Here is a 26,854-nt window from a genome sequence, read left to right as displayed (position 1 = left end):
TCCAGTACTGTACAACACAACAACCTGCTGACTACAGATAGAGACCTCCAGTACTGTACAACACAACAACCTGCTGACTACAGATAGAGACCTCCAGTACTGTACAACACAACACCCTGCTGACTACAGATAGAGACCTCCAGTGCTGTACAACACAACAACCTGCTGACTACAGATAGAGACCTCCAGTACTGTACAACACAACAACCTGCTGACGACAGATAGAGACCTCCAGTACTGTCAACACAACAACCTGCTGACTACAGATAGAGACCTCCAGTACTGTACAACACAACAACCTGCTGACTACAGATAGAGACCTCCAGTACTGTAAACACAACAACCTGCTGACTACAGATAGAGACCTCCAGTACTGTACAACACAACAACCTGCTGACTACAGATAGAGACCTCCAGTACTGTACAACACAACAACCTGCTGACTACAGATAGAGACCTCCAGTACTGTACAACACAACAACCTGCTGACTACAGATAGAGACCTCCAGTACTGTACAACACAACACCCTGCTGACTACAGATAGAGACCTCCAGTACTGTACAACACAACACCCTGCTGACTACAGATAGAGACCTCCAGTGCTGTACAACACAACAACCTGCTGACTACAGATAGAGACCTCCAGTGCTGTACAACACAACAACCTGCTGACTACAGATAGAGACCTCCAGTACTGTACAACACCCTGCTGACTACAGATAGAGACCTCCAGTACTGTACAACACAACAACCTGCTGACTACAGATAGAGACCTCCAGTACTGTACAACACAACAACCTGCTGACTACAGATAGAGACCTCCAGTACTGTACAACAACCTGCTGACTACAGATAGAGACCTCCAGTACTGTACAACACAACAACCTGCTGACTACAGATGGAGACCTCCAGTACTGTACAACACAACAACCTGCTGACTACAGATAGAGACCTCCAGTACTGTACAACACAACAACCTGCTGACTACAGATAGAGACCTCCAGTACTGTACAACACAACACCCTGCTGACTACAGATAGAGACCTCCAGTGCTGTACAACACAACAACCTGCTGACTACAGATAGAGACCTCCAGTACTGTACAACACAACAACCTGCTGACGACAGATAGAGACCTCCAGTACTGTACAACAACCTGCTGACTACAGATAGAGACCTCCAGTACTGTACAACACAACAACCTGCTGACTACAGATAGAGACCTCCAGTACTGTACAACAACCTGCTGACTACAGATAGAGACCTCCAGTACTGTACAACACAACAACCTGCTGACTACAGATAGAGACCTCCAGTACTGTACAACACAACACCCTGCTGACTACAGATAGAGACCTCCAGTACTGTACAACACAACAACCTGCTGACTACAGATAGAGACCTCCAGTACTGTACAACACAACACCCTGCTGACTACAGATAGAGACCTCCAGTACTGTACAACACAACAACCTGCTGACTACAGATAGAGACCTCCAGTACTGTACAACACAACAACCTGCTGACTACAGATAGAGACCTCCAGTACTGTACAACACAACAACCTGCTGACTACAGATAGAGACCTCCAGTGCTGTACAACACAACAACCTGCTGACTACAGATAGAGACCTCCAGTGCTGTACAACACAACAACCTGCTGACTACAGATAGAGACCTCCAGTACTGTACAACACCCTGCTGACTACAGATAGAGACCTCCAGTACTGTACAACACAACAACCTGCTGACTACAGATAGAGACTTCCAGTACAACACAACAACCTGCTGACTACAGATAGAGACCTCCAGTACTGTACAACAACCTGCTGACTACAGATAGAGACCTCCAGTACTGTACAACAACCTGCTGACTACAGATGGAGACCTCCAGTACTGTACAACACAACAACCTGCTGACTACAGATAGAGACCTCCAGTACTGTACAACACAACAACCTGCTGACTACAGATAGAGACCTCCAGTACTGTACAACACAACAACCTGCTGACTACAGATAGAGACCCCCAGTACTGTACAACACAACAACCTGCTGACTACAGATAGAGACCTGCAGTACTGTACAACACCCTGCTGACTACAGATAGAGACCTCCAGTACTGTACAACACAACAACCTGCTGACTACAGATAGAGACCTCCAGTACTGTACAACACAACAACCTGCTGACTACAGATAGAGACCTCCAGTACTGTACAACAACCTGCTGACTACAGATAGAGACCTCCAGTACTGTACAACACAACAACCTGCTGACTACAGATAGAGACCTCCAGTACTGTACAACACAACAACCTGCTGACTACAGATAGAGACCTCCAGTACTGTACAACACAACAACCTGCTGACTACAGATAGAGACCTCCAGTACTGTAACAACAACCTGCTGACTACAGATAGAGACCTCCAGTACTGTACAACACAACAACCTGCTGACTACAGATAGAGACCTCCAGTACTGTACAACAACCTGCTGACTACAGATAGAGACCTCCAGTACTGTACAACACAACAACCTGCTGACTACAGATAGAGACCTCCAGTACTGTACAACACCCTGCTGACTACAGATAGACCTCCAGTACTGTACAACACAACAACCTGCTGACTACAGATAGAGACCTGCAGTACTGTACAACACAACACCCTGCTGACTACAGATAGAGACCTGCAGTACTGTACAACACCCTGCTGACTACAGATAGAGACCTCCAGTACTGTACAACACCCTGCTGACTACAGATAGAGACCTCCAGTACTGTACAACACCCTGCTGACTACAGATGGAGACCTCCAGTACTGTACAACACAACAACCTGCTGACTACAGATAGAGACCTCCAGTACTGTACAACACAACAACCTGCTGACTACAGATGGAGACCTCCAGTACTGTACAACACAACACCCTGCTGACTACAGATAGAGACCTCCAGTACTGTACAACACAACAACCTGCTGACTACAGATAGAGACCTCCAGTACTGTACAACACAACAACCTGCTGACTACAGATAGAGACCTCCAGTACTGTACAACACCCTGCTGACTACAGATAGAGACCTCCAGTACTGTACAACACCCTGCTGACTACAGATAGAGACCTCCAGTACTGTACAACACAACAACCTGCTGACTACAGATGGAGACCTCCAGTACTGTACAACACAACACCCTGCTGACTACAGATAGAGACCTCCAGTACTGTACAACACAACAACCTGCTGACTACAGATAGAGACCTCCAGTACTGTACAACAACCTGCTGACTACAGATAGAGACCTGCAGTACTGTACAACACAACAACCTGCTGACTACAGATAGAGACCTGCAGTACTGTACAACACAACAACCTGCTGACTACAGATAGAGACCTCCAGTACTGTACAACACAACAACCTGCTGACTACAGATAGAGACCTCCAGTACTGTACAACACAACAACCTGCTGACTACAGATAGAGACCTCCAGTACTGTACAACACAACACCCTGCTGACTACAGATAGAGACCTGCAGTACTGTACAACACAACAACCTGCTGACTACAGATAGAGACCTCCAGTACTGTACAACACAACAACCTGCTGACTACAGATAGAGACCCCCAGTACTGTACAACACAACAACCTGCTGACTACAGATAGAGACCTCCAGTACTGTACAACACAACAACCTGCTGACTACAGATAGAGACCTGCAGTACTGTACAACACCCTGCTGACTACAGATAGAGACCTCCAGTACTGTACAACACAACAACCTGCTGACTACAGATGGAGACCTCCAGTACTGTACAACACAACAACCTGCTGACTACAGATATATGAGGAGGTGAAAGAAAGGAAGACTGTCACGACTTCCGCCGAAGTCGGTCCCTCTCCTTGTTCGTTCGGCGGTCGACGTCACCGGCGTTCTAGCCATCGCCAATCCACTTTTCATTTTCCATTTGTTTTGTCTTTGTCTTACACACCTGGTTTCAATCCCCCAATTACCTGTTCATTATTTAACCCTCTGTTCCCCCATGTTTGTTTTGAGTGATTGTTTCTATGTAGGTAGGTCCGTTATTGTGGGCTTTGTTTTTATATTGCATTTATTTATATGTTGAGTAAAATATGTTTATTTACTCTTATCTGCTGTCCTGCGCCTGACTCCTATACACCAGCTACACATAGACCTCCTGACAAAGAGAGAAATAATACACTCAGCAGGGGAATAAGGGAGAGAGAGATTAAGTGGAAGGAGAGAGAGAAGGCTGAGAGAGAGTAGGATACCACTGTGTGAGAAACAGAGAGACAGAGAGACAAAGGGAGAGAGAGAGGGACAGTGAGGCTGTGTGAAGAGAAACACTAGACTGATTCAGGACAGGGATGTCGCAATACACACGCACACACACAGACTGAACAGAGAATACCGTCTCAATACAAATCACATCCATAATCTCATGAGAATCATCTGTGTGAATTTGACGATAATGACATAATGATATGATGGTGCCTCTAGTGATTGTGATATTAACTACAGGTTGTTATCTACACTAGTGATTGTGATATTAACTACAGGTTGTATCTACACTAGTGATTGTGATATTAACTACAGGTTGTATCTACACTAGTGATTGTGAAATTAACTACAGGTTGTTATCTACACTAGTGATTGTGATATTAACTACAGGTTGTATCTACACTAGTGATTGTGATATTAACTACAGGTTGTTATCTACACTAGTGATTGTGATATTAACTACAGGTTGTATCTACACTAGTGATTGTGATATTAACTACAGGTTGTATCTACACTAGTGATTGTGATATTAACTACAGGTTGTATCTACACTAGTGATTGTGATATTAACTACAGGTTGTATCTACACTAGTGATTGTGATATTAACTACAGGTTGTATCTACACTAGTGATTGTAATATTAACTACAGGTTGTATCTACGCTAGTGATTGTGATATTAACTACAGGTTGTTATCTACACTAGTGATTGTGATATTAACTACAGGTTGTATCTACACTAGTGATTGTGATATTAACTACAGGTTGTATCTACACTAGTGATTGTGATATTAACTACAGGTTGTTATCTACACGAGTGATTGTGATATTAACTACAGGTTGTTATCTACACGAGTGATTGTGATATTAACTACAGGTTGTTATCTACACTAGTGATTGTGATATTAACTACAGGTTGTATCTACACTAGTGATTGTGATATTAACTACAGGTTGTTATCTACACTAGTGATTGTGAAATTAACTACAGGTTGGTATCTACACTAGTGATTGTGATATTAACTACAGGTTGTTATCTACACTAGTGATTGTGATATTAACTACAGGTTGGTATCTACACTAGTGATTGTGATATTAACTACAGGTTGTTATCTACACTAGTGATTGTGATATTAACTACAGGTTGTATCTACACTAGTGATTGTGATATTAACTACAGATTGTTATCTACACTAGTGATTGTGATATTAACTACAGGTTGTATCTACACTAGTGATTGTGATATTAACTACAGGTTGTTATCTACACTAGTGATTGTGATATTAACTACAGGTTGTTATCTACACTAGTGATTGTGATATTAACTACAGGTTGTATCTACACTAGTGATTGTGATATTAACTACAGGTTGGTATCTACACTAGTGATTGTGATATTAACTACAGGTTGTTATCTACACTAGTGATTGTGATATTAACTACAGGTTGTATCTACACTAGTGATTGTGATATTAACTACAGGTTGTTATCTACACTAGTGATTGTGATATTAACTACAGGTTGTATCTACACTAGTGATTGTGATATTAACTACAGGTTGTTATCTACACTAGTGATTGTGATATTAACTACAGGTTGTTATCTACACTAGTGATTGTGATATTAACTACAGGTTGTATCTACACTAGTGATTGTGATATTAACTACAGGTTGGTATCTACACTAGTGATTGTGATATTAACTACAGGTTGTTATCTACACTAGTGATTGTGATATTAACTACAGGTTGTATCTACACTAGTGATTGTGATATTAACTACAGGTTGTTATCTACACTAGTGATTGTGATATTAACTACAGGTTGTTATCTACACTAGTGATTGTGATATTAACTACAGGTTGTATCTACACTAGTGATTGTGATATTAACTACAGGTTGTTATCTACACTAGTGATTGTAATATTAACTACAGGTTGTATCTACACTAGTGATTGTGATATTAACTACAGGTTGTATCTACACTAGTGATTGTGATATTAACTACAGGTTGTATCTACACTAGTGATTGTGATATTAACTCCAGGTTGTATCTACACTAGTGATTGTGATATTAACTACAGGTTGTATCTACACTAGTGATTGTGATATTAATCTCAGTATTAGTGTAACACAGCCACTGTCTCATGTAGTGATCTCAGTATTAGTGTAACACAGCCACTATCTCAGTCCAATAACAATGACACACACTGTTGGGATATAAATTGATACTGATGATAGGGCCAAACTGTCTCCTGGGACTGGTGAGGGATGCGAGGGGCGGGCGGCGTATGTGTGTGTGTGTATGTGTGTGTGTGTGGCCCGGGGGGTAGGAGGAGCCTTGATAAAACCAGGCTGGAAATATAATGAGTGTCAGATATTCTGTAAATAGACTCATGCTTTAACACTCAGACATGTGCTCACAGGCCAATGTCAGCACGTGTGTGTGTCTGTGCATGTGGGTGTGTTGGTGAGAGATTTGCATTGAGCAGCTGTTTGTGAAGCTGTTGTGTTGTTACCTTGTTTTGTGCCTGTGTTCATGCATGTGTATGTGTGTGCATGTGTGGGAGTGTGTATGCATATGGGTATTTGTGCGTGTGTGTGTACCTGGCCTCTTTGAACTTCTTCAGTAGACTGGGTCGGTCCTGGTTCCTGCGTCTCCTGAACCATCTCTGCACCTGTCTCTCTGAACAACCTGTCTGCTTACACAGACTGTCTATAGAACTCTGTAGGAGGGAGGGAGAGCGGGGGATAGGGGGAGAGAGAAAGGGAGGGAGAGAGAGAGAGAGAGAGAGAGAAGGGTAGAAAGGGATACAGTTTAGCATAATGATTTGCGTGGTGCTGTATACAGATGTAGGATCTTCATTTGAGTCAGTTTGTGTGGTGCTGTATACAGATATAGGATCTTCATTTGAGTCAGTTTGTGTGGTGCTGTATACAGATATAGGATCTTAATTTGAGTCAGTTTGTGTGGTGCTGTATACAGATGTAGGATCTTAATTTGAGTCAGTTTGCTAAAGCAGGAAAATAATTCTGCAGCAACAGGATGTGTGAATTATTATATGGATTATAATTAGGGGTTGATACATTTTTTGTTAGGGGAAATCAAGTCTGAAATGACAAACTTTAGAAGCCTTTTTAAAATTGAAATACACTACAAGTTTGCATTTCCTGCTGTGCAGAATTGTTTTTGCAACAAAAGACTGAACAAATTAAGATCTGAAGCAATTGTGTAGTGTTAATGTGTTCATGTGTGTGCGTGCGTACCTGTGTGCATGTGCCTCTGTGCTTGCGTGCATTGGTGTAGTCTTTTTTAGTTGTGTTACCTGTGAGGGGTTCTTGGTTGTGGTACAGTAGAATGACTCCAGTGTGGGGTTGTGTGACACTGTGAGCCGAACTTTCTCCTTCACCCCCATGACAGCAGCCAGTGGGGTGGCCACTAACCTGCACACACAGAGAGGGGGATGAGATGGGAGGAAGAGAGAGAGAGAGGGCATGGTATTGCTGGGCACAATTGTTCAGTTGATTGGAGCATGTGGGTTTGATATTATTATGAGGGAGGATGGAGAGGTATGAAGGGAGGGAGAGAAAGTGATAGAGAGAGTGGAGAGTGACAGAGAAAGGTTACGTCTTGATTGATTGCTATGGCTAACTTAACACACGACATACAGGTGGGTTCTAAAAATATGAGAGAAAAGGAGAAGAGAGGGAAGGAAAGGACACAGAGGAGAAGAGGAAGCAGAGATATGATCAGAGTGACTCAGTGAAAACATACCGGGATTAAATTACAGATTGAAGGTAAAATAATGTAATTAAAGACTAGTGGAGAGGACAAGATGGACAGAGGGAAGAGGGAGAGAGGGAGGGAGGGAGGGAGGGAAGGAGAAAAAGGGTGGAGCATGTGGAGGGGGGAGGGGAGAGGGAGAGGCATAGGAAAGCAGGAGAAGAGTAGAAAGAGAAGAGGTATAAACATGTAGACAGATGGGGGAAAGAGAAGAGGTATAAATATGTAGACAGATGGGTGAAAGAGAAGAGGTATAAACATGTAGACAGATGGGTGAAAGAGAAGAGGTATAAACATGTAGACAGATGGGGGAAAGAGAAGAGGTATAAACACATGTAGACAGATGGGGGAAAGAGAAGAGGTATAAACACATGTAGACAGATGGGGGAAAGAGAAGAGGTATAAACACATGTAGACAGATGGGGGAAAGAGAAGAGGTATAAACACATGTAGACAGATGGGGGAAAGAGAAGAGCTATAAACACATGTAGACAGATGGGGAAAGAGAAGAGGTATAAACACGTAGACAGATGGGGGAAAGAGAAGAGGTATAAATATGTAGACAGATGGGGGAAAGAGAAGAGGTATAAACATGTTGACAGATGGGGGAAAGAGAAGAGGTATAAACACAGACAGATGGGGGAAAGAGAAGAGGTATAAACACGTAGACAGATGGGGGAAAGAGAAGAGCTATAAACACATGTAGACAGATGGGGGGAAGAGAAGAGGTATAAACACGTAGACAGATGGGGGAAAGAGAAGAGGTATAAACACGTAGACAGATAGGGGAAAGAGAAGAGGTATAAACACGTAGACAGATGGGGGAAAGAGAAGAGGTATAAACACAGACAGATGGGGGAAAGAGAAGAGGTATAAACATGTAGACAGATGGGGGAAAGAGAAGAGGTATAAACACATGTAGACAGATGGGGGAATGAGAAGAGGTATAAACACATGTAGACAGATGGGGGAAAGAGAAGAGGTATAAACATGTAGACAGATGGGGGAAAGAGAAGAGGTATAAACATGTTGACAGATGGGGGAATGAGAAGAGGTATAAACATGTTGACAGATGGGGGAAAGAGAAGAGGTATAAACATGTTGACAGATGGGGAAAAGAGAAGAGGTATAAACATGTAGACAGATGGGGGAAAGAGAAGAGGTATAAACATGTTGACAGATGGGGGAATGAGAAGAGGTATAAACATGTTGACAGATGGGGGAAAGAGAAGAGGTATAAACATGTAGACAGATGGGGGAAAGAGAAGAGGTATAAACATGTTGACAGATGGGGGAAAGAGAAGAGGTATAAACACATGTAGACAGATGGGTGAAAGAGAAGAGGTATAAACACGTAGACAGATGGGGGAAAGATAAGAGGTATAAACACATGTAGACAGATGGGGAAAAGAGAAGAGGTATAAACACAGACAGATGGGGGAAAGAGAAGAGGTATAAACACGTAGACAGATGGGGGAAAGAGAAGAGGTATAAACACATGTAGACAGATGGGTGAAAGAGAAGAGGTATAAACACGTAGACAGATGGGGGAAAGATAAGAGGTATAAACACATGTAGACAGATGGGGGGAAAGAGAAGCGGTATAAACATGTTGCCAGATGGGGGAAAGAGAAGAGGTATAAACACATGTAGACAGATGGGGGAAAGAGAAGAGGTATAAACACATGTAGACAGATGGGGGAAAGAGAAGAGCTATAAACACGTAGACAGATGGGGGAAAGAGAAGAGCTATAAACACATGTAGACAGATGGGGGGAAGAGAAGAGGTATAAACACGTAGACAGATGGGGGAAAGAGAAGAGGTATAAACACGTAGACAGATGGGGGAAAGAGAAGAGGTATAAACATGTAGACAGATGGGGGAAAGAGAAGAGGTATAAACACATGTAGACAGATGGGGGAAAGAGAAGAGGTATAAACATGTAGACAGATGGGGGAAAGAGAAGAGGTATAAACACGTAGACAGATGGGGGAAAGAGAAGAGGTATAAACACATGTAGACAGATGGGGGAAAAGAGAAGAGGTATAAACACGTAGACAGATGGGTGAAAGAGAAGAGGTATAAACACATGTAGACAGATGGGGGAAAAGAGAAGAGGTATAAACACGTAGACAGATGGGTGAAAGAGAAGAGGTATAAACATGTAGACAGATGGGGGAAAGAGAAGAGGTATAAACACATGTAGACAGATGGGGGAAAAGAGAAGAGGTATAAACATGTAGACAGATGGGGGAAAGAGAAGAGGTATAAACACAGACAGATGGGGGAAAGAGAAGAGGTATAAACACGTAGACAGATGGGGGAAAGAGAAGAGGTATAAACACATGTAGACAGATGGGGGAAAAGAGAAGAGGTATAAACACGTAGACAGATGGGTGAAAGAGAAGAGGTATAAACACAGACAGATGGGGGAAAGAGAAGAGGTATAAACACGTAGACAGATGGGGGAAAGAGAAGCGGTATAAACATGTTGCCAGATGGGGGAAAGAGAAGAGGTATAAACACGTAGACAGATGGGGGAAAGAGAAGAGGTATAAACATGTAGACAGATGGGGGAAAGAGAAGAGGTATAAACACATGTAGACAGATGGGGGAAAGAGAAGAGGTATAAACACATGTAGACAGATGGGGGGAAAGAGAAGAGGTATAAACACATGTCGACAGATGGGTGAAAGAGAAGAGGTATAAACACATGTAGACAGATGGGGGAAAGAGAAGAGGTATAAACATGTAGACAGATGGGTGAAAGAGAAGAGGTATAAACACATGTAGACAGATGGGGGAAAGAGAAGAGGTATAAATATGTAGACAGATGGGGGAAAGAGAAGAGGTATAAACATGTAGACAGATGGGGGAAAGAGAAGAGGTATAAACACATGTCGACAGATGGGTGAAAGAGAAGAGGTATAAACACATGTAGACAGATGGGGGAAAGAGAAGAGGTATAAACATGTAGACAGATGGGGGAAAGAGAAGAGGTATAAACACATGTAGACAGATGGGGGAAAGAGAAGAGGTATAAATATGTAGACAGATGGGGGAAAGAGAAGAGGTATAAACATGTAGACAGATGGGGGAAAGAGAAGAGGTATAAACACGTAGACAGATGGGGGAAAGAGAAGAGGTATAAACACGTAGACAGATGGGGGAAAGAGAAGAGGTATAAACATGTAGACAGATGGGGGAAAGAGAAGAGGTATAAACACGTAGACAGATGGGGGAAAGAGAAGAGGTATAAACACATGTAGACAGATGGGGGAAAGAGAAGAGGTATAAACACATGTCGACAGATGGGGGAAAGAGAAGAGGTATAAACACATGTAGACAGATGGGGGAAAGAGAAGAGGTATAAACATGTAGACAGATGGGTGAAAGAGAAGAGGTATAAACACATGTAGACAGATGGGGGAAAGAGAAGAGGTATAAACACATGTAGACAGATGGGTGAAAGAGAAGAGGTATAAACACGTAGACAGATGGGGGAAAAGAGAAGAGGTATAAACACATGTAGACAGATGGGGGAAAGAGAAGAGGTATAAATATGTAGACAGATGGGGGAAAGAGAAGAGGTATAAATATGTAGACAGATGGGGGAAAGAGAAGAGGTATAAACACGTAGACAGATGGGGGAAAGAGAAGAGGTATAAACACATGTAGACAGATGGGGAAAAGAGAAGAGGTATAAACACGTAGACAGATGGGGGAAAGAGAAGAGGTATAAACACGTAGACAGATGGGTGAAAGAGAAGAGGTATAAACACGTAGACAGATGGGGGAAAGAGAAGAGGTATAAACACGTAGACAGATGGGGGAAAAGAGAAGAGGTATAAACATGTAGACAGATGGGGGAAAGAGAAGAGGTATAAACACATGTAGACAGATGGGGGAAAGAGAAGAGGTATAAACACATGTAGACAGATGGGGGAAAGAGAAGAGGTATAAACACATGTAGACAGATGGGGGAAAGAGAAGAGGTATAAACACATGTAGACAGATGGGGGAAAGAGAAGAGGTATAAACACATGTAGACAGATGGGGGAAAGAGAAGAGGTATAAACACATGTAGACAGATGGGGGAAAGAGAAGAGGTATAAACACATGTTGACAGATGGGGGAAAGAGAAGAGGTATAAACATGTAGACAGATGGGGAAAAGAGAAGAGGTATAAATATGTAGACAGATGGGGGAAAGAGAAGAGGTATAAACACATGTAGACAGATGGGGAAAGAGAAGAGGTATAAATATGTAGACAGATGGGGGAAAGAGGCAGAGGATTAATCTTATGAGGGGTGACAGCCAGCCAGCCAGCCAAACACAGACAGACGGACGGACGGACGGACGGACGGACAGACAGACGGACAGACAGACAGACAGACAGACAGACAGACAGACAGACAGACAGACAGACAGACAGACAGACAGACAGACAGACAGACAGACAGACAGACAGACAGACAGACCTCTCGAAGATCTGTCGTATTACGAGGAAGGCTAGGGCGATGGGTAGCACCACCCAGAGGTCGCTGGCCTTGGCGTAGACACGGCCATCTTTGTCCTCCAGGTCAGCCCAACCCAGCCCCTCAGGGAACCACAGCCGCTCATTCCAGAACCACTCGCTCAGACTGGACACCATACTGGGGAGAGAGCAGAGATAGGGTTAATATACTGGCATTTACACACACACACACACACACACACACAAACACAAACACAAAGATACACACACAAACACAGCACACCGCTGGTAGCATGCTGCCTCAGGGGGATGGGAGGAAGGAGTGGTTACATCATCCTTTGTGGTTATTTGAATTGCCAGTGAATGAAAGGATGTGACCAGTTGGCCCCCATGTGTAGCCTACTTCCTGGTCTCTTTATGAAACAATGTCTGTCTAATCCTTCTCTATCTCATCCTAGCCAGACACAGGAAGAATGGAAAGAAAGGGTTAAAAATCATTCACTGAATGAGTGAATGTTTATTTATCCATTTCTCTCACCGCAGTTAAACAACAAGAACCATCCCAATCAGTCTAGAGGAAATGTTCATACCTCAACAATCGTCTGAAGTCAAATCCATATTCTAATCTATACCATCTGTTGTGTAAACTGGACGTAACACGCATTGGGAGAAATCTGCAGGCCAAATGAATAGGAAAAATTGGCACCAACTAATTAGATGTAATGACATTGTGCAAATCTTCCCCATTCAATTACAGATGTAGGATCGTCATTTGATCACCATGTTGCAAGAGAACTTTCCTGCAATGCAGGAAATGTAAAACTTGTTGTGTATTTGAGGTTTAAAAAGGCTTCTGAAGTTTGTAATTTCCATTTAGAAATTTCAGACTTAATAATCCCTTACGAAAAATGTATCAACCACTATAAAAATGTCAATTGATTATAATCTACATAATAAACACATTCATGTTGCTGTAGGATTATTTTCCTGCTGTAACAAACTGGCTCAAATTAAATATGGAATCCAAAGGTCGCGGGCAACCTCATGCTGCCCCCACTTGTTGTGCTGTTTTCCCACTTTCAACAAAAACAAGGGGGTTGAGCCCCAAGCCACCTTGGACTGGCCTTCTGGGAAAGGTGTGTCTTTGCTCGAAATCCCACCCACTCAAACGACCCTTGCTGCTCCATGGCTCTGGAGTGGAAGTCACTAGCTAGCTAACTTGTTTGCAGATAAACTGTATTGATTGCAGGGACAAAGTTTTCAGAAAATGTCGACAGCAACAAGCACCATTCTCGGTTCTTGGCTCTGAATAAACTTGACCACAAAAGAGAAAAGCGAGAAAAAGACTGCTCATGACCTATCCAGAAACCTGATAAACATAGGAATTAATTTTGAAAGGTGGAAGAGTTATGCCGAAATGGCCACCGTTCTGGTAGGTAAGTGTTTGGTTGTGTTGCATTTTTACCCTGCCAGCTACATTAGATGATAACCTTAGTGTGTTCAATATCCAAGCTAGCTAGCACGTCTACTTACTAGCTAACATCTTCTGTATTCTGACTGTTTTGTAACGTTACAATTTTTTAACAAAGAATTTATTTAAATTAGCTTACATTAGCTAGCTAAAGCTAGATATGCAGATTGTTGACATGGAACACAGACCGTGAGGGACAGAAGAAGGACACTGGATTAGCGCACAATCAATAAATCTGACATAACAAAGTGGATATTCGTCAAATCCGTCATGATTGATGTATTGTAACAGGCTAACACTGTGGTTAATAAAGTCTGATTTGATATATTTGGCTGTTTTTACTGAATACCATTTAGAAGTAGTCCCTTTTCACGTTCTGAAGAAATTAATGCTAAATGTTACATCTTTAAATCTAAATCCAACATCTTTAGGTCCAGGGCCTGCAGACTCCTCCTAACTAGTGGTCCACATACTATCAACACAACATTTAGGACAGAGACCTGCAGACTCCTAACTAGTGGTCCACATACTATCAACACAACATTTAGGACAGAGACCTGCAGACTCCTAACTAGTGGTCCACATACTATCAACACAACATTTAGGACAGAGACCTGCAGACTCCTAACTAGTGGTCCACATACTATCAACACAACATTTAGGACAGAGACCTGCAGACTCCTAACTAGTGGTCCACATACTATCAACACAACATTTAGGACAGAGACCTGCAGACTCCTAACTAGTGGTCCACATACTATCAACACAACATTTAGGACAGAGACCTGCAGACTCCTAACTAGTGGTCCACATACTATCAACACAACATTTAGGACAGAGACCTGCAGACTCCTCCTAACTAGTGGTCCACATACTATCAACACAACATTTAGGACAGAGACCTGCAGACTCCTAACTAGTGGTCCACATACTATCAACACAACATTTAGGACAGAGACCTGCAGACTCCTCCTAACTAGTGGTCCACATACTATCAACACAACATTTAGGACAGAGACCTGCAGACTCCTAACTAGTGGTCCACATACTATCAACACAACATTTAGGACAGAGACCTGCAGACTCCTAACTAGTGGTTGACATACTATCAACACAACATTTAGGACAGAGACCTGCAGACTCCTAACTAGTGGTCAACATACTATCAATACAACAGGTGTAGGAAAGGCCCAGTGGCCCACAGAGGGGAAGTACAACTGAACATAAATCACTTCTTCATTCATCCACCACATGGACATGGCCACATGGACATGTCATAGCAATGCCTATATACAGCCAGCACTGGCGAAACACCGTTTCTCTGGATCCCCCCGCAAGGTCGGAGTTCACTTTGCTTTAGCTAATGGATACATTTTTAGTGGGAGGCTTACACCATAAGAAATGTGCATAAAACCAGTGTATTAATGCCAAATAATACAGTCAGTCCACCCTCAAAACACTAGCTTACTAGGGATTGCTTCATTATGCAGTGTAGCCTAGTATCTATAGCTACACTATATACCGTATTTAGCTGCTATTTAGCTGTTATTCATAAACTTTTTATAAAAATGACATCAAATAGCCTAACAATGTGGAAAAAAGTAGTCGGCTTGAGGATTAATTCAGCCACTATTCAGCCTATTGTTGAACTAAGCGGGTTTTGTCTGGCTAATAGCTTACACAAATGGGTTGCAATATTCAAGGTAAATGAAATTAAATCCAACTTGAGAGACTCCCCTGGTCTGAAGTCCTCCTTGCACCTTCTCTCCCTGTGTCTCTTTTTGTCTTTCTTTCTCTTAGAAAATATTCTCTCTGTGTCTGTGCTTGTGTCTCTCTTTTTGTTCTATGTAAAGGCCTATAGTAGCTACAGTATTTGTGACTGTCGCCTTGCTTTCTTGTGTGCACATTTTTTCACCGCGGCCTGTAGGTCCAGGTTGCGGGAGTATTGCCAACCCAGACAGTCTTTCCTGTGACATTATATGTCCATTGCGCTGCACACAATTTAAACTGTCTCGAATGATGTGTGCCAAGGTATACCTGAGATAAGGCACTGTTGATATTGCAACCCCACAACTCAAATGCCGGTTCACCAGTATGAACGAAATAGCAAACAGCTTTTTTTGTTCAAACCCTCAAGAACTGTTGGCCGCTAAAGATGATAATCTGTTTGCATCTGGCAATTTATTGACTTAAGTATCCAGATGACCTGTCCCCAGAGCTTTCAACAGGCTACAGTTAATCTCTTTCCGTAAGCTGTTGAGGCCGGCAATTAAGGAGAATGAGAGGCTCAATTAAAGATGTTGCCGAACTGCTGTATTTGAAGAACAACTCTTCTACCCAGTTCCCCTGATGTTGCTATGGCAATCAAGATGTTTTTACCATCCCTGTAACTGTCGCTTTTGCGGAGAGATCGTTTTCAAAACTAAAACTCATTAAAAAACTCCCTATGAAGCATTAGGCTCTCGGTCTCATATGTGCTTTTGAACAACTGAGTAAGCTCCTCATTGTACTGGCGCCTTCATAGCTGTTACCACAACATTTGTTGTTCACTGATATCCCAGTCTGGTCTCATAGACTAGACGTAACATAGTAAACATAAACCCGGAACACTCAAATGAGTATGATATGTTACATTTGGTATGCTTACATAAGATATAAGGTTAGTTAAAGCAAAAACGAAAGGAGGGTGGTTGTTAGGGGTGGATGGGTGTGAACACAGCGTGTTCCAGTTCCCGCCAATATCCAGCAACTTCTCACAGCCATTGAAGAGGACTGGGACATTCCACAGGCCACAGTTAACAGCCTGATCAGGAGATGTGTCACGCTGCATGAGGCAAATGGTGGTCACACCAGATACTGACTGGTTTTCTGATCCACACCCTTAATTCTTTTTTTTTTAAGGTATCTGTGACCAACAGATGCATATCTGTATTCCCAGTCATGTGAAATCCATATTTTAGGGCTTAATGAATTTACTTAAATTGACAAGTTCCTTATATGAACTGTAAAATCTTTGAAATTGTTGCATGTTGCATTTTTATATGTTTAGTATAAATGGAATGTTTTGGATTTACGTACAGAAAAATACAAAATGCTCTGAGACCACGTTGCAAGATGATATCACCTTACTTTCAATCAGTTCTTTTCTTCTTTTTCAAGGCCTGAGGCACTTCTTCAGTTACATTCCTGAAGCCCAAGAAACAAACACTTGGCTTCCTGATTTATGACAGGCGCTTCGTGGTTTCAGAGAGAGAAGCTTTACTTTGACTGTGATTTGGGTGTGGTAGGATGGGGGCGGGAGTTGAGTGGGGGACAGTATGAATCATGACTGAATTCTTTGCTGTTAATCATCCATCTGTGCTGAGTCAGAATGTCCTCCTACACACAACTCCCCTATCACCACTCAACCCTAAACCCTGCACCCTAAACCCAGCACCCCTCTTTAAACCCCACCCACTCTCCAAACCACTACCCTAATCTCCTCTTACGCCACCCTCCTACACCCTACCCTAACCACTCCCCCGATTCTCCTCAGCCCCCAAACCCCTCCCCTATCCACTCCCCCTCCCTGATCCCTCCAGGACTTGCCTCATTGCGTTGGTTCCCTCCCTAGCTGATGGAAGCTCTGAGAGGCAGAGCGAGGCCTCCATGCCTCCCTCCTTCCTTCCCTGCCTAAGATCACTCCCAGACACAGAGCAGGCCTGGCTCTCTTTCAACAATGCAGCTGGATTTACACACATATTAAAGACTGATATACAACCAGGGAAGGGAGTGCCGCTGACACCCAACGGTAGCATACACTGAGATGAACTGGGCTTTTCACATTGGTGAACATGAAATGGATAGGAGCTTCCGGCTAATACAGAACTGACCCTTTGAGCTTCAATGAAAATGTTAGCTAACGCTAGGCTAGCTTAGGTTAAGTAGGCGTGGATCCCCATAGACCAGTCACACTAACAAGACGATAAATTAAGTTACAACACTAAGTTACGGCTACAGAAGCCTTCACTTCTCACACACACTCATTTTACATTTTAGCAGACGCTCTTATCCAAAGCAACTTACAGTAGTGAATGCATACATTTTATACATTTTTTTCTCCGTACTGGTCCCCCGTGGGAATCGAACCCACAACCCTGGCGTTGCAAACACCATGCTCTACCAACTGAGCCACACGGGACCACTCCCCCCTGAGACACTGTCATTGTTCAGTTAATTCCACATCATAGCAGGTTACTCATCAACACCAGACACATTTCCTGTCACAACTCAGAGTGCATCTCAATCGTCTTCCCCTCATCTCCTTTCCTTCATCAGGGGTGTATCTCAATACTCTAAAATGCCTTCCTCTCGTCATCTCATCTCCTCTGTCAGCACTGATATGATAGAAGTGGACAGGACAGCTGGACCTCTGCTATAAAGCTTCCACCTATCCAGTCTATTGAGATCAGTGCAGATGATGTTTCAAACAAGAAGTGATGAGGTAGACACATGTTGATGTGTCAAAAGTAGCTTCTCAAACGTAGGCTATAGGATGCACCCTGTTGTAGAAACGCTGCAAGGTTGATGACACTGAGTCCTGGGGGGTTGCTGCTGCTATTGAGACAGCATTAGTGCTTTTGTTTCACCCATCACTCCTCTGCAGCATAGCATTCCTGCTAGCATCATGGGATTACTGATACAACATCATCCTGCTGAACTCAGAGGCAGGGAGGGTCCATGTATTCACTGGGAAACCGACACCTCCACAACAAAGACAGGAGGGGGAAGGGGGGGGGGTGGACAGGTGAATAACCCTGTTGACTTTCTGTGAGCACACTAGCAGAGATATTGAACTCTTGTACTTTCCATGCCTTTAGGGCACATCTCTCAGATTGCCTGCTATTCCAGAAATGTAGAAAGGAACTCTGTAAAATACTGTTGAAGATCACAACACGAACGAGCAGATGTACACAGAACAAAGAGGGTAGGGTACAGTACACAGCTTACAACTACCGCACACTCCTAAGAAGAATTCCAAATGCCCTAGACATTTTCATTCTCACAGACAATTCTTAAAAGCAACATACATTGTAGATATAGAAATGCCTCTGTCCTACTGTGTTTTAGGCAGTTGATTCTTGTATCGGTGAGTCTTCTAGGCAGAGTTAACCACAACAGCAAAGATACAGGGATCTTCCCTGCTACAAAACAGAGCCACAGTGCAGTCCAAAGGTGATCATAACACATCACACACAGCAGAGAGAAGCAATAAAGGCCGGACTCACTTCCCTGTGTAAAAACCACTGGTACCAACATTATGTCGACCTAAAGACATTCTACATTCTAGTCATTTAGCAGACGCTCTTATCCAGAGCGACTTACAGTAGTGAATGCATACATTTCATACAATTTTATATATTTCATACATTTTGTTTCTGTGCTGGCCCCCCGTGGGAATCAAACCCACAACCCTGGCGTTGCAAACCCCATGCTCTACCAACTGAGCTACAGGGAAGGCCGTAGCTGCAGTAAACAGTAGAGTAGGCCTAACTAGGGGTTTCAGTATGCTAACGTATGGTCTAGAGATCTCTCCATGGGAGGAATCATAGATTTAATTTAGATAAACATTAGAAACATGGTGGTGACATTTAAGTCAATACCAGTGTTCTTGAGTCTAAGAGCGTCAGTGTATGTGTGTGTGTGTGTGTGTGTGTGCGCATCGCAACAGATCAAAGACAAATACTTTTTCAGGTCAGCCAGAGGATCCAGCCTGCTACAACACTTTTCTTGACATAAGCCCAACTCCCCTTCCTATTGGCTGACAGGATCATGTGACCGGACTCTGGTCATTTTTGTGAGCCAATCAGACGGAGGATGCCTCTGGCTGGGTGGGAGAGTGGAAGTGCTATCTCTCTTCCTCCCTCTGTTTCTGTGGCACTGTCTGACAGGAGAATGTGAGTAGTCAAAGCAGACTAACACTAACATAGAGTTTCTCAACCCCTGGGGGGCAGAGGGGGAGGGGGAATGAGGGGAGAGAGAGAGTGCTTGTTGGTCTATCAGAGGAAACCGTCTATTCATGGTGAGTCATAACGCATATCATACATCCTCTGGCACACAGAGACGACCAGGATAGAGAAGAGAAGTGTAGAGCAGAGTAGAGTAGAGAAGTGTAGAGCAAATATATATATATATATATATATATATGTGTGAGAGAGACCTGTCTAGTTTCAGTGACCTTAATGGTAATTTTAGATCAGCGTTCATAACTGAGACTTCCATGTTGTAAATCATGCTTCCAGTCAATAGGAGGTTTGCGTGACAGGCAGACCTCAAGTTAGGATTTGGCCTACTGAGATAAAATCTCTTGAACAAGATAGACTTTGTCCAACAGCGGGTCTAAATTATGTCAGGTTAAATGATTTAGAGTCAGTGTAATTTCAACATAAAGTAATACAATCCATAACCAGACTAAAGTCCACATTCTGGTTTGGTTAATCTCAAACTGAAAATGGGATTTCATGACCTCGGATTACAAGGTTTAGAGATCCAGAGCGTGACCCTCTGTATCCTCACCAGTCACAAACACACACTGATGTTATATTATTATGACTGCAAATTAACTTTAATGCAGGTCATGCCTGAGACATTTTTAACGGCAATTTTCTGTTCTGTCTGTCTCCCTCTCCAACTGGCAGATGGAGAGGATGTTTGGACTGTACTCCTTGCTGTGACCCTGTAAGAGAGCACTTTACTGAAATTAGAGGGCCACACACAGACAGACATGCAATAAAATGTACACATAAAAAATACAAATGATTGAAGGAGTAAAGCCTAATGGATAGATGGATTTGATGTGTTAACAGTCAGCTCTATTGATCCATCAGTGTGTTTAAGATCAGTGACATCATGCTGTCTGTGTGACATCATGCTGTCTGTGACATCATGCTGTCTGTGTGACATCATGCTGTCTGTGTGACATCATGCTGTCTGTGTGAGCACCTCACTTTTTACCTGTTCTTTTTAATAAGGATGCATTTCCGACAGTCAAAAGTTTAAGATATAGTTTAAAATAAAAGTTATGAAGAGTAAATGTGAGGTTTAAGCTAATTAATTTGATCTTATTCATTGCTACATGCCACTCTATATGCTTCCCATTCCTACGTTTCGTTTTTACCGCTTTTACCTTCGCTTTTGTACACCTGCTTCAAACAGCTGAAAATTCAATATTTTGGGTTATTGAAAATATATTTATTTCACAGTGGTTTGGATTGTGCAATGATTATCTACACTTGTTTTGTCACATAAACTGAAATTAGGTGAAGTATTAGAATTTTAGCAACCAGGAAATGGCTGAGTGATTTCTGCATATTTTACCTTTAAGCTTTTCTATTTTACAATTTGTCAGAAGGAGCAAAACACAATAGGCTATATACCGTGTTCAAAACATCTGTGAACTCGGAAATCTCCGACTTCCGACTTCAGTGCGTTCAAAACAACTGATAACTAGAAAAAAACTAGCCAACGGACCTCTTTCTAGAACTCGGACTTTTTGACCTGAAGATCACTGACGTCATGATTTGACTTCATATTTTTCCGAGTTCACAATTGTCTCATCATATATGGAACACCGTTTGGGTCTTTGTGTGTCAAAAAAGATACATGTCAAATAACACTATTTGACACATTAAATAACACTATTTGACACATTATATAAGCTTTTAATTTGACACGTCAAATAACACAATTCTATTATAGAATGTTGTGTGCGCTGAATTTGCACGTGTAAGCCAAGCACCACCACTAGTATCAGTAGCACTGTCAGCTGTCTGCAAACAAGCACACGCCGGACACGAACGATATGTTTACAATACCGCTTTAATAACAAGGCATTATTTGTTCAACCGCAACTTCTAGGGTACCTAGCTATCACCAATACAACCAGCCTGAAAACAATGACCATTCGAAACTGCAGTCATTTTCATTATTCTTAGCAATGATTTAGGAATCCTTGCGAGTAAGTATTAGCTAGGTAGCCACTTGTTGTTCGCAGGGGCGGAAATCCCGGGGGGGACGGGGGGGACAGAACCCCCCCATCCTGGGAAAAATATGATTTGTCCCCCCCAATATATCACTGAAACATAACTATGTAATTTAAATAATATTAATAATACGCAATGAAAGCAATTGTGCTGATTATAGACACTTAATAGCTCGTTTTTAAGTTTCAAAAGATTGCGACCCCCCCCACACTTTGCCTCAAAATGGTTTGATCCACTGCCAGTTCCTTAGCTTGCGAGGTAACGTAGAGGTCGTATCTACTGTCTGAAAGGCACTCAATGCACGTAACTGACGTGAGGTTAATCCAGTCAATCGTGCACACACTAGCTGAATATGCAGAGCTAGCGCGCAAATATTAACTATTAAGCTAGCTAGTACCTATTCCATTTATGTGGCGTCGTCAAAGATGGAATCTTTGCTATCGTCAATTTATTCCAAGATCAGCATGCATGTAAGTTAGTGCTTCAAAGTCCCTGTGATAAGGTTAGCGATAAACTGAACAGAACTACACTCTCTTCTACCATTGTTTTAAATATATTTAATGGTCTCGTTGCAAAAGCTAAATTGTTGCAAGGGAACTTTTATTTATATATTTTATTTCACCTTTATTTAACCCGGTAGCAAAGATTATAGCAAACACCACTGAATTGGTGCTCGCTAGCTTTGCAAATTCAGCTATTGTTAGAAGCCAGCCAATATGAAACAAACGATTAAAATTACAAAAGGTTGCAGCATATGTTGTGTAAATGGTGAACTCATACAGCTGTCAACTCTTGTCACTGCAATCCGTTTCACATTTGCTAGCTACCTTTTAGATCGAAGCCCATATAGAATGATAGAAGATAAGATGATAGAAGCCCATCTCCTACTGTAAATAACCTACATACTGTGTGTGTGTAGCCAACCAGGTAGAAAAATGGCAGAAAAATGGCAGAAAAAAGACGGACATCAGAGTATTTTTCAGTACACCAAAACGCAAAGTAAGAACCCTCGTAGCCTAATATCTCAAAGACTAGTTGATAAAATGTTCATAAGAAAGAAATGAAATTCTAATGGAAATGTTTCACAATGATGCCATTAGGCAGAGCAGGCAACAGATGGCACACAGACAGCAGAGTTGGGGACAGATATGCAGGGACAGACTGGCAGAGACAGGGAGTCTCAGATAAGTTTGTTGAGTCTTTGTTTGGCAACATTATGAAAGGTTCTCAATTTTTTTGACTTGTAAAATAGGAACATAATTGGAAAATGCCATGGATACCCCCACTCTCAACTTAAACTGGTGACTGAACTAAGATTTGTTAAAGGCAATGGTATTGCTGTTGTGATTAGTTGTGTAGTTTTGGGTACCGGTAGTTAGGAGTACGGCAAACACCTTATTTCTTTGGTTCCTCAATATACATTTACCATATTAAACGTAGGCTATGTGTTACAGCACTACTTTTGGTGTCCCCCTCAGGAATTGCTCTTGAGAAAATTTTATGTAATTGTCCCCTCCAAAGTTGATATCAGATTTTCGCCCCTGGTTGTTCGCCTATTGAAATTTAACTTCAGTTCATGGAACTAAATAGCTAGCCAGCTACTTAACCCTATTGCCCAAAGCTAACGTTATAAGCAGCCAGCTAGCTTCATTAGAGGTCCAGCTGTCCTGTCCACTTCTATCAGATCAGTGCTATCAAATGGCTACCCAGATTATTTGCATTGCCCCCCCCCCCATGCTGCTGCTACTCTCTGTTATTATCTATGCATAGCCACTTGAATAACTCTACCTACATGTACATAATTACCTCAATTACCTCGACACCGGTGCCCCCGCACATTGCACGTTGACTCTGAACCGGTACCCCCAGTATATAGCCTCCACATTGACTCTGTACTGGTACCCCCTGTATATAGCCTCCACATTGACTCTGTACTGGTACCCCCTGTATATAGCCTCCACATTGACTTTGTACCGGTACCCCCTGTATATAGCCTGCTATTGTTATTTACTGCTGCTCTGTAATTTTTTGTTATTCTTATCTCTTACTTTTTGGGGGATTTTCTTAAAACTGCATTGTTGGTTAAGAGCTTGAAAGTAAGCATTTCACTGTAAGGTCTACCTGTTGTATTCAGCGCATGCGACAAATAACATTTGATTTGATGACAGAGGAGTGAGGCTTGACTGGAAGGATTGTGTTGTGAATCTAGTCACAATAAGGATTAGGCACACTAGTGGAATTTGCGGTTTGCCTTCAAAATAAAAGTACCTCTTTGAAAGTGATGCAGAAGGTTACTGGTGGAATCATGCCATATTTAGACTAGATCATGTTAAACAAAGTTGGAATGTGAAGCAATGAAATGGGGTATCAGTCTACTCAGTGACACCCACAGAACACAACTGTGAAGAGTTTATGCAAATATTAGCATTGTAGCTCTTATCGCATGACTGTGAAGTTTTTATTTTACCTTTATTTAACCAGGTAGACCAGTTGAGAACAAGTTCTCATTTACAACTGCGACCTGGCCAAGATAAAGCAAAGCAGTGTGACAAAAACAACTACACAGAGTTACACATAGTAGGTTGACTATAAATGTGGTTCAATTCACAGATGTTTCAGATTCCCACAATAAGAGCTACGACACTAATGTTCTCTGGGTGTCACTGAGTAGACTGATACCCCATGTCATTGATCCACAATCCATAGGTAAGGCTGTACAGTGAAATAAGTATGCCCCCAATGCAAAGTCTAATATATCCAGTGTAATTTCAACATCTTTTTTTCAAATGAACAAATTATTATATATTTTTTTATTTTATATAACAACATTCCAAAATCGTTTAGCATGATCTATTTAATTATGGCATAATTGACCGCGATTTGCGTCACTGTCAATGACATACTTTTATTTTGAAGTCAAACCGCAAAGTCCACTATTGTGGCTAATCCTTATTGTGGCTAGCTTCACATAGATGGTCCGACCACCATTAATCAAATATAAACTGTTATAAATTACGGTTCTTTTAAATTATGACATCTAGCTATATAGTTAATTGTCTAACTATTGCTACTGAAACAGATAATGTCGTTTTGCTATGTTTTTGGGGAAGAACATTTTTGCATCCAGCTTTTTTTTAAATGACAAACCTTGTTGGTGCGCGAGACAACTTTACCAGGATCATAGCATACGTATCGATGAATCGTTGTGACATATGACATACGAGTGATAGTGTAATCAATGTGTAATACCTACGTAAAAGATTTATGAACGCGTTCAATAATTATGTGACGTGCAGTCCTATTCAGGTCTAACAAGCTTATTTGACACATCAAGTAGTGTTATTTGAAGTGTATCTTTTTTGACACGCAAAGACCCAAAAGGCGTTCCATAATCATAGGATAAACGTACGTGGCTTGCGTAATGACGCGAGTCCAAGTGATCGCGCTTCATTGTGGGCTGCATGCCTAGATAACCGAAAGCCACAAAGTCAAAATTGGCTATTGTAAAAAATTCATGAAAAAAAAATATGCCTTTTGTTAGTAATTTAATGTTAAGGTTAGGCATAAGGTTAGCCGTGTGGTTAAAGTTAGGGTTACGGGTAGGATTAGGTTGAAAACCAACACTTGAACAGACAACAGAGTAGAGTGCTGGCTATTGTAGAAACACTACATATTCAGACGAAACCGTTATTCAGTTTATATCACAATAACAGTCCTATTGATGTGATTGCGATAACGGTACTTACTTTGGTCCCAATCCCCTCTCACTGAGGTCCAAGGCGATATATGAGACTTTGGGTTAGAGCACACAGAACAGACAGCGGTAGCCTATATGCAATTTTCAGAAAGTTCGACGGGTGAGCAGAAAATCAGTCCAACCGGAGAAAGTATAGCTCCGTCCTGTTGAATATAATCTGCCTGCTGCGCTCGTGACGGCCCGGGTGTGTCGTTGTTTTAGATTAGGGTCCGACCTGACCACTTCCGCCGTTTATCCACATCTTTCCATCCAGTCAAAAACTATTTTAATAGAAAGAAGGATTGAGATAAAAAGAAAGAGTAGGTGGGAGAAGTTGAGAGACCACGAGACGAGTAAAGGCGGGGTTTCTTTCTGTGTCGATGGATATCCGCTCTGATTGTCCTGGATAAATCTAAACTACAAGCTAGGATACTTTATCTTTCGTTGTGTCCCACGTATTATTTCTCTTCTCTCTGGGGGATAGGGTGGTTGGCCGGGAATAGGCGTAGACCAGCCGAGCTGCTGCGTCTGGAGAACGGGCCGCGAGAGGGGTGAGAATAGGAGTGAAATAGAAAATAACTGGGAGGAAGAGTCACAGATGACGTTTAGGCACACGAGAGCACTTGGCTGACACACACACATCCGCATTTTGTTTCCGGCCCCCAATAAACACTTTTACCCTTCTCTCCATAATAATGGTGTGATTAAGGCTATTTACATTACCAACTATTAGTGCGTAAATGACAAAAAAAACAATATAGGCTAACCTAGAAAAACAATAGGGCCCAGGGTTCCCCAACTGGCAGCACAGGGGGGGATTTTATTTAGCTGAGTTTTCATTGTTGGACATTAAAGACTGTAAAAACACCAGGAAATCAGCTCCAAGTGATTTTCATGTATTCCCACGTGTAATAGAGAGACACATTAGATCGTATTCCAATGTAATCAAGGTTTGTTTTGGTCAAATATTATATATGTTTGGACTTGTGGTCAATTACAGTGTACAATATTATTTGTAATTATGTTCCGGCCCCCCAACCATCCGCTCAAGAAAAAAATCGTCC

At 42.1% G+C, this 26,854-nt stretch overlaps 1 protein-coding gene across 4 annotated transcripts in view; it reads right to left on the bottom strand.

Annotated features, from left to right (window-relative positions):
* lass2 (LAG1 homolog, ceramide synthase 2 (S. cerevisiae)) overlaps positions 1–26,375 on the bottom strand; it is a 40,239-nt gene extending 13,864 nt beyond the window's left edge. The window contains exons 1-4 of one of the 4 annotated variants that reach the window (XM_045717691.1): positions 25,801–26,375; positions 12,567–12,740; positions 7,627–7,744; positions 6,908–7,026 (exon numbers count right to left, since the gene is read on the bottom strand). In XM_045717691.1, the coding sequence (XP_045573647.1) occupies positions 6,908–7,026; positions 7,627–7,744; positions 12,567–12,739 (410 nt within the window). In that variant the 5' untranslated portion in view covers position 12,740; positions 25,801–26,375. 4 annotated transcript variants of the gene reach the window in all.
* Positions 26,376–26,854: the final 479 nt, after the last annotated feature.

This window comes from Salmo salar, chromosome ssa05, assembly GCF_905237065.1.
Source record: "Salmo salar chromosome ssa05, Ssal_v3.1, whole genome shotgun sequence".
NCBI classification, from domain to species: Eukaryota; Metazoa; Chordata; class Actinopteri; order Salmoniformes; family Salmonidae; genus Salmo; species Salmo salar.
Note: the sequence above shows the minus strand (reverse complement) of the source record. Positions and strands in the feature narration are given on the sequence as shown.